General features: G+C 43.0%; 1 protein-coding gene across 1 annotated transcript; it reads right to left on the bottom strand.

The window, feature by feature from the left end:
* Window positions 1–5,449: 5,449 nt before the first annotated feature.
* LOC125454584 (regulator of G-protein signaling 17-like) lies at window positions 5,450–13,899 on the bottom strand. The gene is made up of 3 exons (XM_048535499.2): window positions 13,764–13,899; window positions 8,634–8,871; window positions 5,450–6,806 (listed from the first exon to the last, which is right to left on the bottom strand). Exons 1-3 carry the CDS (start codon window positions 13,808–13,810, stop codon window positions 6,603–6,605), a joined length of 489 nt encoding a protein of 162 aa, XP_048391456.1. The 5' UTR covers window positions 13,811–13,899; the 3' UTR covers window positions 5,450–6,602.
* Window positions 13,900–15,173: the final 1,274 nt, after the last annotated feature.

Here is a 15,173-nt window from a genome sequence, read left to right on the forward strand (position 1 = left end):
TAAACAAGCTTCAGAGGAAACAAATCCAACAAAGCAGTGAGGGGGTCTTAAATTAAAATTTGAGAAGTTGCCTATCAACTATGACCTGTCCCTTCCTCCTAGAAACCACCTCTGACCTCAAGAGGTCACCACAACCTCAGTCCTTGTACCAATTCTTTTGAAGATTCCTGAGGTCTTTCATTACTAAATCAAAAATAAATATGTTAAGATCATAATTATATATTTCTATTTTAAATATATATTTTTTCTATATAGTATTTATTATAAATACTTGTGTATTAAAAGCGTATGGATTGTCTTTATAAATATTAGCTTATAAGTAACCCAATACTTTATAAGTAAGGGACAATAGGGGAATTGTGTGAAATCAAATGTTCATGATTCAAATGATCTCAGAAGCCGCTTCAGAGGATTTAAAAATGAGACAAAGTGGAGCTCCTGTGTATGGATATGTTTTGTTTTTAGAAAAAGGAAGAGGTGCAAAATAATTTTGATTCATACAGAATTGTGATGAGTGTTCTACCCAGCATTTCAGGAACAGCTGAAGGAGATGCAGCTTCGGGGAACAATAAGAACAGGTCAATGTTTCAGTGGGAGTGAATTGACTAAAGGTCTTCCATTCCCAAAGGATTATCTGCCCTTTTACTCCAGCTGTCCACTTTCTGTATTTTCCATTGGGTTTCTGGCTGTTTTATTTATCTCTTGTCTTGCAGACATGATTTCCTCTGTTCTGTTTGTTTTGCTCTGCTACCATGGAGTCAGTTGGTGGTACTGAACTTGAGCATGACTGAAAAATGGCACTTTCCGTAGAAACATTTTATCTTGAACTTGTAATTTGCAAGAAATTTGTAATTTGTTAGGAGAACCCAGCACTTATACTATGCAAAGAGGGACTTCTGATTTGTTGGCAAATAGATTCTGTTTGGCAGGGAATTGGCGTGAAGAATGAACCACTTAATGATGACTGATAGTTAACTGTCAAAATTTGTTTAAATTTGAAACCAAGCAGGTTGATTATGATTAGTCGAGACACTGTGTGGTGATATGAGCCTACAAATGGCAATCACTATTCTGTTAAGTTTAAATAGTAGTAATATGTGTGTAATGTGTTATTTATGTGTGCAAACATTAATATATGCCATCTCCAATACACACAAGTGTGCCATGCTGCAAGCCTGTCTTGACATTTGTAAATTGTTTGTCAGGATAATTCTTTGCACAGTGATAATGGGAACTGCAGATGCTGGAGAATCCAAGATAATAAAATGTGAGGCTGGATGAACACAGCAGGCCCAGCAGCATCTCAGGACCACAAAAGCTGACGTTTCGGGCCTAGACCCTTCATCAGAGAGGGGGATGCGGTGAGGGTTCTGGAATAAATAGGTAGAGAGGGGGAGGCAGACCGAAGATAGAGAGAAAAGAAGATAGGAGGATAGGAGAGTATAGGTGGGGAGGTACGGAGGGGATAGGTCAGTCCAGGGAAGATGGACAGGTCAAGGAGGTGGGATGAGGTTAGTAGTTAGGAGATGAAGGTGCGGCTTTGGGTGGGAGGAAGGGATGGGTGAGAGGAAGAACAGGTTAGGGAGGCAGAGACAGGTTGGACTGGTTTTGGGATGCAGTCGGTGGAGGGGAAGAGCTGGGCTGGTTTTGGGATGCGGTGGGGGAAGGGGAGATTTTGAAGCTGGTGAAGTCCACATTGATACCATTGGGCTGCAGGGTTCCCAAGTGGAATATGAGTTGCTGTTCCTGCAACCTTCGGGTGGCATCATTGCGGCACTGCAGGAGGCCCATGATGGACATGTCATCTAAAGAATGGGAGGGGGAGTGGAAATGGTTTGCGACTGGGAGGTGCAGTTGTTTATTGCGAACCGAGCGGAGGTGTTCTGCAAAGCGGTCCCCAAGCCTCCGCTTGGTTTCCCCAATGTAGAGGAAGCCACACCGGGTACAATGGATGCAGTATACCACATTGGCAGATGTGCAGGTGAACCCCTGCTTAATATGGAAAGTCATCTTGGGGCCTGGGATGGGGGTGAGGGAGGAGGTGTGGGGGCAAGTGTAGCATTTCCTGCGGTTGCAGGGGAAGGTACCAGGTGTGGTGGGGTTGGAGGGCAGTGTGGAACGAACAAGGAAGTCATGGAGAGAGTGGTCTCTCCAGAAAGCTGACAAGGGTGGGGATGGAAAAATGTCTTGGGTGGTGGGGTCGGATTGTAAATGGCGGAAGTGTCGGAGGATGATGCGTTGTATCCGGAGGTTGGTGGGGTGGTGTGTGAGAACGAGGCGGATCCTCTTTGGGCGGTTGAGGCGGGGGCGGGGTGTGAGGGATGTGGTGCAGGAAATGCAGGAGACGCGGTCAAGTGTGTTCTTGACCACTGTGGGGGGAATGTTGCAGTTCTTGAAGAACTTGGACATCTGGGATGTGCGAGAGTGGAGTGCCTCATCGTGGGAGGAGATGCGGCGGAGGCGGAGGAATTGGGAATAGGGGATGGAATTTTTGCAGGAGGGTGGGTGGGAGGAGGTGTATTCTAGGTAGCTGTGGGAGTCGGTGGGCTTGAAATGGACATCAGTTACAAGCTGGTTGCCTGAGATGGAGACTGAGAGGTCCAGGAAGGTGAGGGATGTGCTGGAGATGGCCCAGGTGAACTGACGGTTGGGGTGGAAGGTGTTGGTGAAGTGGATGAAGTGTTCGAGCTCCTCTGGGGAGCAAGAGGCGGCGCCGATACAGTCATCAATGTAACGGAGGAAGAGGTGGGGTTTGGGGCCTGTGTAGGTGCAGAAGAGGGACTGTTCCACGTAACCTACAAAGAGGCAGGCATAGCTGGGGCCCATGCGGGTGCCCATGGCCACCCCCTTTGTCTGTAGGAAGTGGGAGGAATCGAAAGAGAAGTTGTTGAGGGTGAGGATGAGTTCGGCTAGGCGGATGAGGGTGTCGGTGGAGGGGGACTGGTTGGGCCTGCGGTACAGGAAGAAGCGGAGGGCCTTGAGGCCATCTGCATGCGGAATACAGGTTTGCACACTCAGGATTATCCAGCAACTGCTGTCCAATTTCAGAATCATATCTAATGTGGAACACTGTATCATATGGTTTGCTAGCACAGACTAATCGGATATGTTCAAGATACATGTTAATTTCCCCTACATGATATTCTTACAAATTGTCCTGATGCAGGCAACGCAAAACATTTTGACAAAATGTGTCTTTTTCAGCAATACCCTAAAGTGTTCCCATGTCATCCAGCTCTGTTGCAGATTATACATTACGCTGATTACTCCTGCTCACTCTAATATTCTCCTTAGTATTTGATACTTAAAATTCAAAATAAAAACAAAAAAAAAATTTTCCTTTGGTCATACAATGTTGTGATCAGTTTAAGTAAAACTCCTTGACAGCTATTTTAATGCAAGTGGGTAACTATGCATTTTAGAGTGGTTAAATATAATTTTAAAATTATGCACAAAAAGGTATTAATCACTGTCTTTTTTTTGACGAAGTTAAGTTTTGCTGTACCTGATCTTATTGAAAAGAGCAAGTGTTGATTAGGACATTTGATGAATGGTCTTGCAGCAGCTGTTGTGGAGAGTACATAATGATAGTAAATTAATTTGTTGGGGAGGAAGAAAGTTTTTTTTGCCCCCCTCCTTATGATCGGGTTTATTTTAGCACACTGAACAGAGGGAACCTTCCAACACGTCCTCTGAACACAGTTTCCCTTGGTCTAAACTTGCTCATTTCTTCTTGTCTCATCAAAACATCCCATGAGTTCATAATTTTTATCAACAATATTAAGTGTTTTTTCAGCGAAGACATCAACAGTTGTAATGTTAAACTCTTCACGGAGCCCTTTTTGTCAGTGATTGCACAAAATCACTTTCTCCAAAATATTCCCTTACTTTCATTTTTATGCTTTGAAAGGTTTAGGTCTGATGTATATATAAGGAGTTTTCTAGACTTATTTTTAATGTGTGCTTTCTCCTATCACTTTGCTCTCCCGCCCTCCTCTATTGGAAGGGAAGTACGATAGTGGTGGTCTCCCATTAGAGCAGTTTTTCTAACAGCAGAAGTTAGTCTTCTGTCTAAGTATCCAATTACACTTTGTGTGTGACCTTTGTACATGAAGGTCGATTGGGCTATTAAATAGGACAGAAGCTGGGCTCAGAATGACCAGGACAGAGTTTGACCACACTCTCTGCAGATAGACACACACACTTCCAAACAGTACCACTGGATACCGATCATAGAGGGTAGTGCAGCAGGCCCTAAGTGAGATTGCCCAGCTTGCTGGAGCTCCAAATAGAAGAGTGAATCAACACTGACCACCCAGAGTGGAAGTTGCTTCTCCTCTGTCAAGAGCTAAAATCTAATCCAGGGCAAACTATTTATTTTAATTGTTAATGTAATGTCATAATTTAAGTTGTTTCAGACGTGTCAACTAAAGTCGTATCACTCGTTGGTTTATGTATGTATAATGTAGTTCATACACAATAAACTCAAACCGAATCCTTAAACAGATCTCCTTTGTAAAATAAAACAATCATTCTTAACAGTTGAGTTTGTATTTGTATGTCATTCCTTGTTAATGCTCAAATATCGAGTGTAGAATTGGAATGACATAGACTAGTTCAAATGAGGGGCATTTGGTAAATTTCCCCACTCATCAATGATCAGTTGGACTTGTTTTCTGTTACAAAATATATGTCAAACTGATAGCTTTGGGGGTCACTTATTGCTGTCCCACAGATTTGCTGAATTAAATTTCACGAGTTCCAGGTTCAAATTTGCAACCTCCACATAAGGCAAGCCTTCCTAGTCTGTTAACACTGGACCACAGGACAAGACCAAATGAGGACATTCCTTCTGAGAGAGCGTCACATGTGCTGTTTGAACTAGAAAACTCATATCTGCCCTATCTGCCCAAAGACATAAAATATATATTTATGAACTTTTTTTAATAACAAAGTGTTAAAATTACATACAGATTTTAAGAAATGAACAAGCAAAAAACATAATTTAACCTAGAAACCTCTGTTGGTAATTTAATACATCATCTTGTGGCATCTCTCAGCAACCCATTTTAAATACGGGCAGGATTTTAATGCAGCACATATCCTGAGCAGAATGGTGTAGAATGGGCAAATTTCCACATCCAATTATGCTACATTGCTCGCAATAAATCACTGAAGTTGCACAGTGTAGCTCATTCCACGGCCTGTGCCCTCACTATCTTGCTGGGGACATGGCCCCACTTTATCAGGAGAATCTGCTTTGGGTTTGGAGACCCCTGCTGTAGGTTCTGAGGACCTTAAGCCATGAGTTTCACCCTGCCTACACCTGTCAGCTGCCCCAAGCAAAGTCACGATTCACACTGAAACAAAACAGATTTTAGGCTGTTTTAGGATGATAGATAAAGTTAAATCAGAGGAATGCAAACATTCACTGACCACAGAAAAAAAGTAACAGAGATCCCCGAGCTTTTATTCACACACACTCACACACACACACATTAAATAATTGCAATCTCTATCAAGATAAATAAATATGTTCCTGTATCTGTCAAAATGATCAGAATTACTGACACCGGTAACTTGCAACCCCTTCCCCCTAAAAAAAGTGCCTTTTAATTTTTTTGTGCTTATTACATTTCATAAAATCCTGCTGCCAGTATCCTGCCATAAAGAAAGAAAGACTAGAATTTCTAAACTCGCTTATAGCTACCTCAGGAGGCCCCAGTGCTCTTTGAAGAACAGTGTCACACTGCTGCATGTTCTGCACTCTGATCAGGCAAACGTTCGTTGGGAGCACTTGAAGCCCCCGTCCCTCCAAACCTCTCCAAGGTAGTGTTTGCTGCCTCTGATCAATGTTTGGAGATGCTGCAGGCAGCTGGTTACCTACTCTACTCGTGACCAACTTGGTATGTTGCTGCTACAGGGAACAAAAATGAAACCTCGGCAAATAACAAAACATCTTTTCTTAGAAAAAAGAACAAACATTCTTGGCTTTTGTCTTTGTGTTTGTAACTGAGGCAGTGAGCAAAACCTTTATTCCGATGATATTATATGTATATACTTTCTTTAAAGGTGAACTTGATATTCAGTTAGTCACAACAGCCCAAGTAAAGCTAAACAGGGATCTCCAGCAAGCAGGCTATAGAGCTTTATACTGCTTTAATCATTATTATTTCCACACATATGTGTGTGTCTGTGTGTGTGTGTGTGTGTGTGTGTGTGTGTGTGTGTGTGTGTGTAGGAGTGTGTACACAAGTGGATAGTGTCTTAATACAACGTGTCAGCACCTGTAGGTGCAAATGTTGGAGAATATATACATGTATGCAGGAGTGAATGTGCTTTCATGAATGCACAAAAGTATGTTTTGTGAATGACTATGCATGTGTCCATGTGTGTATAACTCTGCATACTTGCTCTCATGTTAATGTGACTATGTAGATGTACACATGTAATGATTGTATCTGTATGTTCCAAATAGCATCTTGTTAGTATGTATGTGATAGAAGTTGTGCAAATATAGGAGTGTGCTATACAAGTGTTAAGTGTGCAACTGTTTCCAAATTCTACTGTTCCATTTCCTTGTGCTTTCAGGGGGTCCGAGCTTAGCTTTCAGCACTGGGGCTGGTATCGGCGGATGTCTTAGGCCTTTCAATGAGTGACTTGTACATCTCAGAGTTCAAGAACCTGGGGAAGGAGTCCCTGTGCATTAGGCTGTATATCTGTAGCTGGGCATCCTCAAACATAAGAGGGCATGGATTCAGCAAGTTCCTGTTGACTATTTCTCGCACACGAGAGTCAAGACTCACCTGCAAACAGCACAAAGAAAGAATAACTGTAGTGCATTATCAAGTGTTACACACTCTCACTCGAGGCTACTTAGCAAATGCCTAACACGAGCTTGATTTAGATCCATTCAAGGCCATACTCATTAATGTACCTCTCTTAATGACCACACAGATGGATGATATGTATGTTCAAAGTAGACACTGACTTTGCCATCACTACACTCTTTCGTCTTGAACCAGTCCTGGTTCACTGGTTAACCTCATAATTGGTCATCAAAGGACACTGTTGCAAATGGTCAATGCTGTTTATCGTTAGTGATGCTAATGAGCATTGATGTAAATTGTCAATGACTTTGTTATTCAATATTATCAAACTGTCACCACAGGCAATAGTGCAAGGTACATGGTGCCAATGGTCACTACTGTCAGTGGTCAGGACTATACAAGGTTCAATGATCATCATATAGTAACAATTAGTAATGGCTCATGGTGTGAATGGCTTCTACCATGAATACCCATGAATGAGCTTTATGAAAGTCCTTTGTAATGAATATTAGTCGTAAGTTTAATCGTCCATTCCATTAGTGGTCAGTATTATAAATAGTCTTGGCCAGAATGAATGGCAATTGCTGAAAAAGGTCAGTTTAATAAATGACCAGTCATCAACATAATGGTCAATGCTGAGATAGTGGATGGTAAATCTTATGAATGGCCAACGCTAGTGGCTAGTATTAGGAATGGCTGGTGGTATCATTAATGAGCGTATTAATGATAAATTCTGCTAATGCTCAAAACTGTCATGCAGCCTCACAGCAGTTCTATTGCTTGACTGCAACAACTGCTGCTCCTGAAGGGAACAGGTTTCATTGGCCTCAATGTGTTTAATCTCCGGTTTGCTAAAATATCAAAGTTCATGAATGTACTTAAGAAGTAAAAGTTAGAGGAAAATACTGTATAACACATAAACCATTGTTAGGATTGGTAGGAACAATTCCTGAGTGAGTCGTTCTTGGCCATTGACAGTCAAAAGCACAACTGCAAAGTGAGTAATTATTGGTCACAAAAATTTTTGTTAAATTATTCACATTTGTACAGCTGACAATATTCTTTATTAACAAAACAAAAACAAAAAACTGTGGATGCTGAAGATTTGAAACAAAATAAGAAATTGCTGGAAAACCAAGCAGGACTGGCAGCATCCGCAGGGAGGAAGCAGTGTTAATATTTTGGGTCCAGTGACCCTTCTTCACAATTGTGAATGTTTTGAAGAAGGGTCACTGGACTCCAAACATTAACTATGCTCTCCTCCCACAGAGGAGGCCAGACCTGATGAGTTTTTCAGCATAATTTTTGTTCCTTTGTACCAGTGCTGGCAGAAAATAGCCATTCTCACCAATGACAGTAATATTAATCAAGAATACTAAACATTAGCAGCACTAATTATTACTGTATAATCATTGGCGACACAACTACAATTTAATTTTTTGCAATACTCATTTTTAATTGTAATCACATGGTACAAATAGATCAAAATCAAATGACCAATAATCATTTCTTACAGTAATTACAGTACTCACCAATAATCAACATTACTTATATTTCTTATTGACGTAACTAATTGTAGAAAATATTAATTCATTAACACTGTATAACTCAATAACAGTACGAATTAGCATGAGTAATTATTAATAGTATTAATCTTTCACGGTAATTATCATTGACAACACTTACCTGTACTCACCTTCTCCTTTTAAAATATAACCTGTATGAAAAGGAAGAGAAAAAGCATAACCACTGATGTTATCTCGGTGCTTTAGTCTTGTGTTTGCCTGTCAGAAATGTTCTCACCTCTCTTGGAGACAGTATTGAAATGTAGTCTTCATATATTGTCCTTGCTCTTTCTGCAACTACCTTTGAATTCTTTTCCTTTTTGAAGTCTTCACATGCCAGCCAAAACAGCATGTTCTCCTCGCTGTACTCTGTCCTCAGGAACTCACGGAAAATGTTCCTGCCAGCTTCAGTCCTCATCACCTTGTCAAAACCCTGTGTCCAGGATGTGATCTCCTCCAGTGATGGCAGAGGATTGCTAGTTAATGAAAGGAAACAAATAGTTTGGTAAAGCAATCAACTCACGCTAAAATTTCCCAGTTTCAACGGAGAACTTAAAACATTAACTTCTTTAAACTGTTCAATTTTACAACACATAAAGGGGCCATTTGGTCCAGCATGTCTGTTCTGGCTCTTTGATAGAACAATCCAATACTCTCCACTCATCCCTGTATCTTTCTGTAAGAAATAGTCCCGCAGTTGGCCCTTAAGAGAGCAATGATCTCTACCTTGAACACAGTTGAAACAAAATACATTGTACTCTGTCTACACAGCAACCTGGTAAAAAGTCACATTTTATTAAAGATAATGGGAACTGCAGATGCTGGAGAATTCCAAGATAATGAAATGTGAGGCTGGATGAACACAGCAGGCCAAGCAGCATCTCAGGAGCACAAAAGCTGACGTTTCGGGCCTAGACCCTTCATCAGAGAGGGGGATGGGGGGAGGGAACTGGAATAAATAGGGAGAGAGGGGGAGGCGGACCGAAGATGGAGAGTAAAGAAGATAGGTGGAGAGAGTATAGGTGGGGAGGTAGGGAGGGGATAGGTCAGTCCAGGGAAGACGGACAGGTCAAGGAGGTGGGATGAGGTTAGTAGGTAGATGGGGCTGCGGCTTGGGGTGGGAGGAAGGGATGGATGAGAGGAAGAACCGGTTAGGGAGGCAGAGACAGGTTGGACTGGTTTTGGGATGCAGTGGGTGGGGGGGGGAGAGCTGGGCTGGTTGTGTGGTGCAGTGGGGGGAGGGGACGAACTGGGCTGGTTTAGGGATGCAGTAGGGGAAGGGGAGATTTTGAAACTGGTGAAGTCCACATTGATACCATATGGCTGCAGGGTTCCCAGGTGGAATATGAGCTGCTGTTCCTGCAATCTTCGGGTGGCATCATTGTGGCAGTGCAGGAGGCCCATGATGGACATGTCATCTAGAGAATGGGAGGGGGAGTGGAAATGGTTTGCGACTGGGAGGTGCAGTCGTTTGTTGCGAACTGAGCGGAGGTGTTCTGCAAAGCGGTCCGCAAGCCTCCGCTTGGTTTCCCCAATGTAGAGGAAGCCGCACCGGGTACAGTGGATGCAGTATACCACATTGGCAGATGTGCAGGTGAACCTCTGCTTAATGTGGAATGTCATCTTGGGGCCTGGGATAGGGGTGAGGGAGGAGGTGTGGGGACAAGTGTAGCATTTCCTGCGGTTGCAGGGGAAGGTGCCGGGTGTGGTGGGGTTGGAGGGCAGTGTGGAGTGAACAAGGGAGTCACGGAGAGAGTGGTCTCTCCGGAAAGCAGACAGGGGTGGGGATGGAAAAATGTCTTGGGTGGTGGGGTCAGATTGTAAATGGCGGAAGTGTCGGAGGATGATGCGTTGTATCCGGAGGTTGGTAGGGTGGTGTGTGAGAACAAGGGGGATCCTCTTAGGGCGGGGTGTGAGGGATGTGTTGCGGGAAATACGGGAGACGCGGTCAAGGGCGTTCTCGATCACTGTAGGGGGAAAGTTGCGGTCCTTAAAGAACTTGGACATCTGGGATGTGCGGGAGTGGAATGTCTTATCGTGGGAGCAGATGTGGCGGAGGCGGAGGAATTGGGAATAGGGGATGGAATTTTTGCAGGAGGGTGGGTGGGAGGGGGTGTATTCTAGGTAGCTGTGGGAGTCGGTGGGCTTGAAATGGACATCAGTTACAAGCTGGTTGCCTGAGATAGAGTTGCCTGCACCTCCCAGCCGCAAACCATTTCCACTCCCCCTCCCATTCTCTAGATGACATGTCCATCATGGGCCTCCTGCACTGCCACAATGATGCCACCCGAAGGTTGCAGGAACAGCAACTCATATTCCGCCTGGGAACCCTGCAGCCATATGGTATCAATGTGGACTTCACCAGTTTCAAAATCTCCCCTTCCCCAACTGCATCCCTAAACCAGCCCAGTTCGTCCCCTCCCCCCACTGCACCACACAACCAGCCCAGCTCTTCCCCCCCACCCACTGCATCCCAAAACCAGTCCAACCTGTCTCTGCCTCCCTAACCGGTTCTTCCTCTCACCCATCCCTTCCTCCCACCCCAAGCCGCACCCCCATCTACCTACTAACCTCATCCCACCTCCTTGACCTGTCCGTCTTCCCTGGACTGACCTATCCCCTCCCTACCTCCCCACCTATACTCTCTCCACCTATCTTCTTTACTCTCCATCTTCGGTCCGCCTCCCCCTCTCTCCCTATTTATTCCAGTTCCCTCTCCCCATCCCCCTCTCTGATGAAGGGTGTAGGCCCGAAACGTCAGCTTTTGTGCTCCTGAGATGCTGCTTGGCCTGCTGTGTTCATCCAGCCTCACATTTTATTATCACATTTTATTAAAGTTGATCCCTCATCACTGGGATTGGAGATGCCTTTCACCTTCGTTGCCAAGACCATTTCTTATTTTTCAAATCTCAGTTAAATAATTTGTTAACATTGTCGATCTGACTGGGAACAGTCCCGAGCTCCGAAGTCTTTCCTGCAAATTATTGCTTCCTATCCTTAACATCATGCCAATGAATCTTTGCTGTTTTTTCTCTATGACTTTCTACACTGTGTCCTTAAAACAGTACACAGTGCTCTACTTGTTTCATAACTAATGAGTATTTCTTTGCTATCTGTTTATGACATCAAACGTTCTGTTGACTGTTAAAAATAATTTCTCCGCTTGCACTAGAAACCACAGGGAGTTCTGCATCTGCACCCTTAGGCCTCTCTGTTCATCTTCCCTTGTAGTGACTTCCCATTGAGTACAAACACACATTTCTTGTTTTTCTTCCCAAAGTGCATTACCTCACATATGCATTTTCCATCTTCCTTCCAATCCTGCTAACCTGTTTAGATCTCCCAAAGGTCTTCCACAAACGTTGTGGCTGTTTGTCCAACCTGTTAGCTTACTGTTGTCAACAAATTGAGATTGCGCTCCCTCAGCTCAAGTTCTGATCTTCGAAGATACAGAGAACAAATATATGGGCCTCTAGGGTCTAAGCGACACTTATTTACTCTAGAGATAATGGGAACTGCAGATGCTGGAGAATCCGAGATAACAAAGTGTGGAGCTGAATGAACACAGCAGGCCAAGCAACATCTCAGGAGCACAAAAGCTGACATTTTGTGCCTAGACCCTTCATCCTTTTTCTGATAAAGGGTCTAGGCACGAAATTTCAGCTTTTGTGCTCCTGAGAGGCTGCTTGGCCTGTTGTGTTCATCCAGCTCCACACTTTGTTATCACTTATTTACTCTAATTCTTTATGTTTGGTCCACTGGCTAATTTTCTACCAAAGCTGTCACCATCTTATGTTAGCTCAGAACCTGTAGGTGAGACACCTTATTGAATGCATTATAAAAATGCATATTCACAACACCTAACGTACCACTTTATCTCTTCAGTTCTGCGACAGCTTTTGAAAGTATGTATCAAACACTGACAAAAGCAAAATACTGCAGATGCTGGTATTCTGCATAAAAATCAAGAAAATGCTCGTATATCTGGCAGCATCTATGGAGACAGGAACAGGGCTAATGTTTAGGTTTGTAACCAACTGATAAAAGGTGCAATGAAAGGATATAGACTTGAAACATTAACTCTGTTTCTCTCTTAGGCCTGATGAGCGTTTCCAGACTTCCTGTTTTATTTGTCAAACACAGTTTGCATTTCACAAGTCCGTGTTGACTGTCCTTAAGTAACCCTTACCTCATTCACCTGATTTCGCATTACAGACTCCACAGTTTTGTTCACAATTTGACATCAGGCTAATTGGTGTATTGTTACTGCTTTATCCAGCACTCCCTACTTGAACAATATTATTTCAATTTGTGAGCAGAGAGCTTGTTCTGATGCACATCATCATGAACAAAGACTTCTGTATTCAGCACAAAATCAGACATAAGATTTTCATATGTTGTTTATAATTTCACTACAAATACAAAATAGAACATGTCTCTCTCTGATATTTATATACAACGTAAGCACTTATTTTGTCACCCATGGTTGAGATTTAGAAGGCAGAAAATCTACTGAGTGACACTACCAGGTTACACATCCTGGGTGGGCTTGCAATTGACAAGGTACTTTCCTTGAATCTGCCTCAACATTACCTCGATAACAACAGCAGATGGAAGCTGAGTACTCAAGCAGATCCCTTTCTGACCATTCAAAGCCATGTACAAAATGTCAAACTTAAAAATAAAAATAAATGCCCTCCAGTTGCTTGGACAGATACTGCCACAGAAACCCCTGAGAAGCTCAATACTATCCAAGAAACATCAGATCTTTTGGTCAGTGCCTCTGGACACTGTATGCACTCTTTTCACTGAAGGCTGCAGTATACATCATAAGAATTACACATCATTCTGAATTCAGCATACATGGTCATTCCCTTATCATCGTTGGGTAATCATCCGAGAGTCTCACCTACCACCACAGAGGGAACAGCATTATCACAAGGCAGCAGAAATTCATAGAGAAAGCCCACTATCACCTTCTCAGGATAACCATAGAGGAGGGATAAACTCCCATCTGGCCCATGCCTAAACAAGGAATGCCAAAAAGACTCCACACTGAAACAATGTGGCAGGTTGTTTCAGTGGACGAGTCAGTATTCCTTCCCTTTCAGTTCTCTAGGATCAATCCTGCAGCCCACTTGCCAGCTGAGACGGTGGGGGCTGGCAGTAACCCTTTCCGCAGTTAGATACAGTTTGTCAAAGACTGACATCTGCACAACAGCCAGTGCAAGCCTTCCAGCACATGATAAATGACAACTTGAACTGATAATCGCATGATTATAGCAGGAATTAACAGCTGAGTGTTTAGAAAGGCAAAAGATGTTAAAGTAGCAACAGGATTTAGCATTGAGGTACATGTAACTTTTACCTGTTGACATCCTTTGTTTGCTTCTTTGTATTGCTGTTGCTCTGCATTCTCTCTCAGTTCTGGTAAAGGATTACCAGTTGAAACCTGAACCTGTCTCTGTTTCCTTCAGGCACTAACAGATTTGCTCTAATCTCAGTCCTTTTTCCCCTTTATATTACAGCTGTTGCCATTGCAGTGGGGCTGCTGCGATTGGCCAGAAGGGCTCGCCTGTTTGTTGAGTGACATATTTGTTTGTGTAATATGTCGGTGGAAAATGAAAAAAGATGATGGGAGGTGCTCATGCACAAAACACAAACAGGTCTGTAAACAGGCACATAGCTTCACAATTCAACAACACTGCCACTGTCAGCAGCACAATTTCCCCAAAGGGGAACTAAATTCAACTTACACAAACACACAGGAAAATGGAAAAAGTTGGAAGATCTCATCTGCCAAAGAGTACACAAGAGACATTCCCACATTGAAATAAGATTGGTTTTAATAGATGCTCAGTCATTTCACCATGCTTACTAAAAAAAACCCCCCAAGAGTCAATCTTCCTCAAAGTGTAGGGGTGTATTGTGAGTGTTTTCAGGAGCAATACATTGAGGAACTCCCAACTAGTGATCAGGGCATCCTAGGCTGGGTACTGTGTAATGAGAAAAGAATAATTGGCAATCTCATTCTGTGAGGCCCCTTGGGGATCAGCAATCATAATATGATAAAATTCTTTCTCAAGATAGAGAGTGAGGTTTTATTTATTTATTCATTTGTGAGATGTGGGTGTCGCTGGCTGACCAGCATTAATTGCCCATCCCTGGTTGCTCTTGAGAAGGTGGTGGTGAGCTGCCTTCTTGAGCCGCTACATCCTGTGGGTTGACCCAAAATGCCACCAGGGATGGAATTCCAGGATTTTGACCCAATGTTATTGATTCTAAGACTGGGGTCCAGAATCTAAATAGAGGAACTTAACAATGATATGAAGCTCAATTTGGCTATGGTAGATTGGGGGTGGGGATGACAATGGAAAGGCAATGACAGACATTCAATGAGCACATGGGCAAACAGCAAGGATTGTTCATTCCTGTCTGCCACAAAAGTAAAATGGGAAAGGTGACCAAACCATGATGTACAAGGGAAATTATACATAGTATTAGATCTCATGAAAAGGCAAACAAATTGACCAGAAAAGAAAACAGCAATGCTGGGCAGTGAAAGCTGTTTATGATTGAGCAAAGCAAGACAATGGGATTGATTCAAAAAAGTGAAAATAGAGTATGACAGTAGGTTTGTAGGGTATATTAACAATGGTAGCAGTATCTAGAGGCAAGTGACGAGGAAAAGATTGGTAAAGAGAAATGTTGATTCCTAACAGTCAGAAACAGTGGAATTTATAATGGGGAACAAAGAAATGTATGACCAACTAAATGT

Source organism: Stegostoma tigrinum, chromosome 9, assembly GCF_030684315.1.
Source record: "Stegostoma tigrinum isolate sSteTig4 chromosome 9, sSteTig4.hap1, whole genome shotgun sequence".
Taxonomy (NCBI): domain Eukaryota; kingdom Metazoa; phylum Chordata; class Chondrichthyes; order Orectolobiformes; family Stegostomatidae; genus Stegostoma; species Stegostoma tigrinum.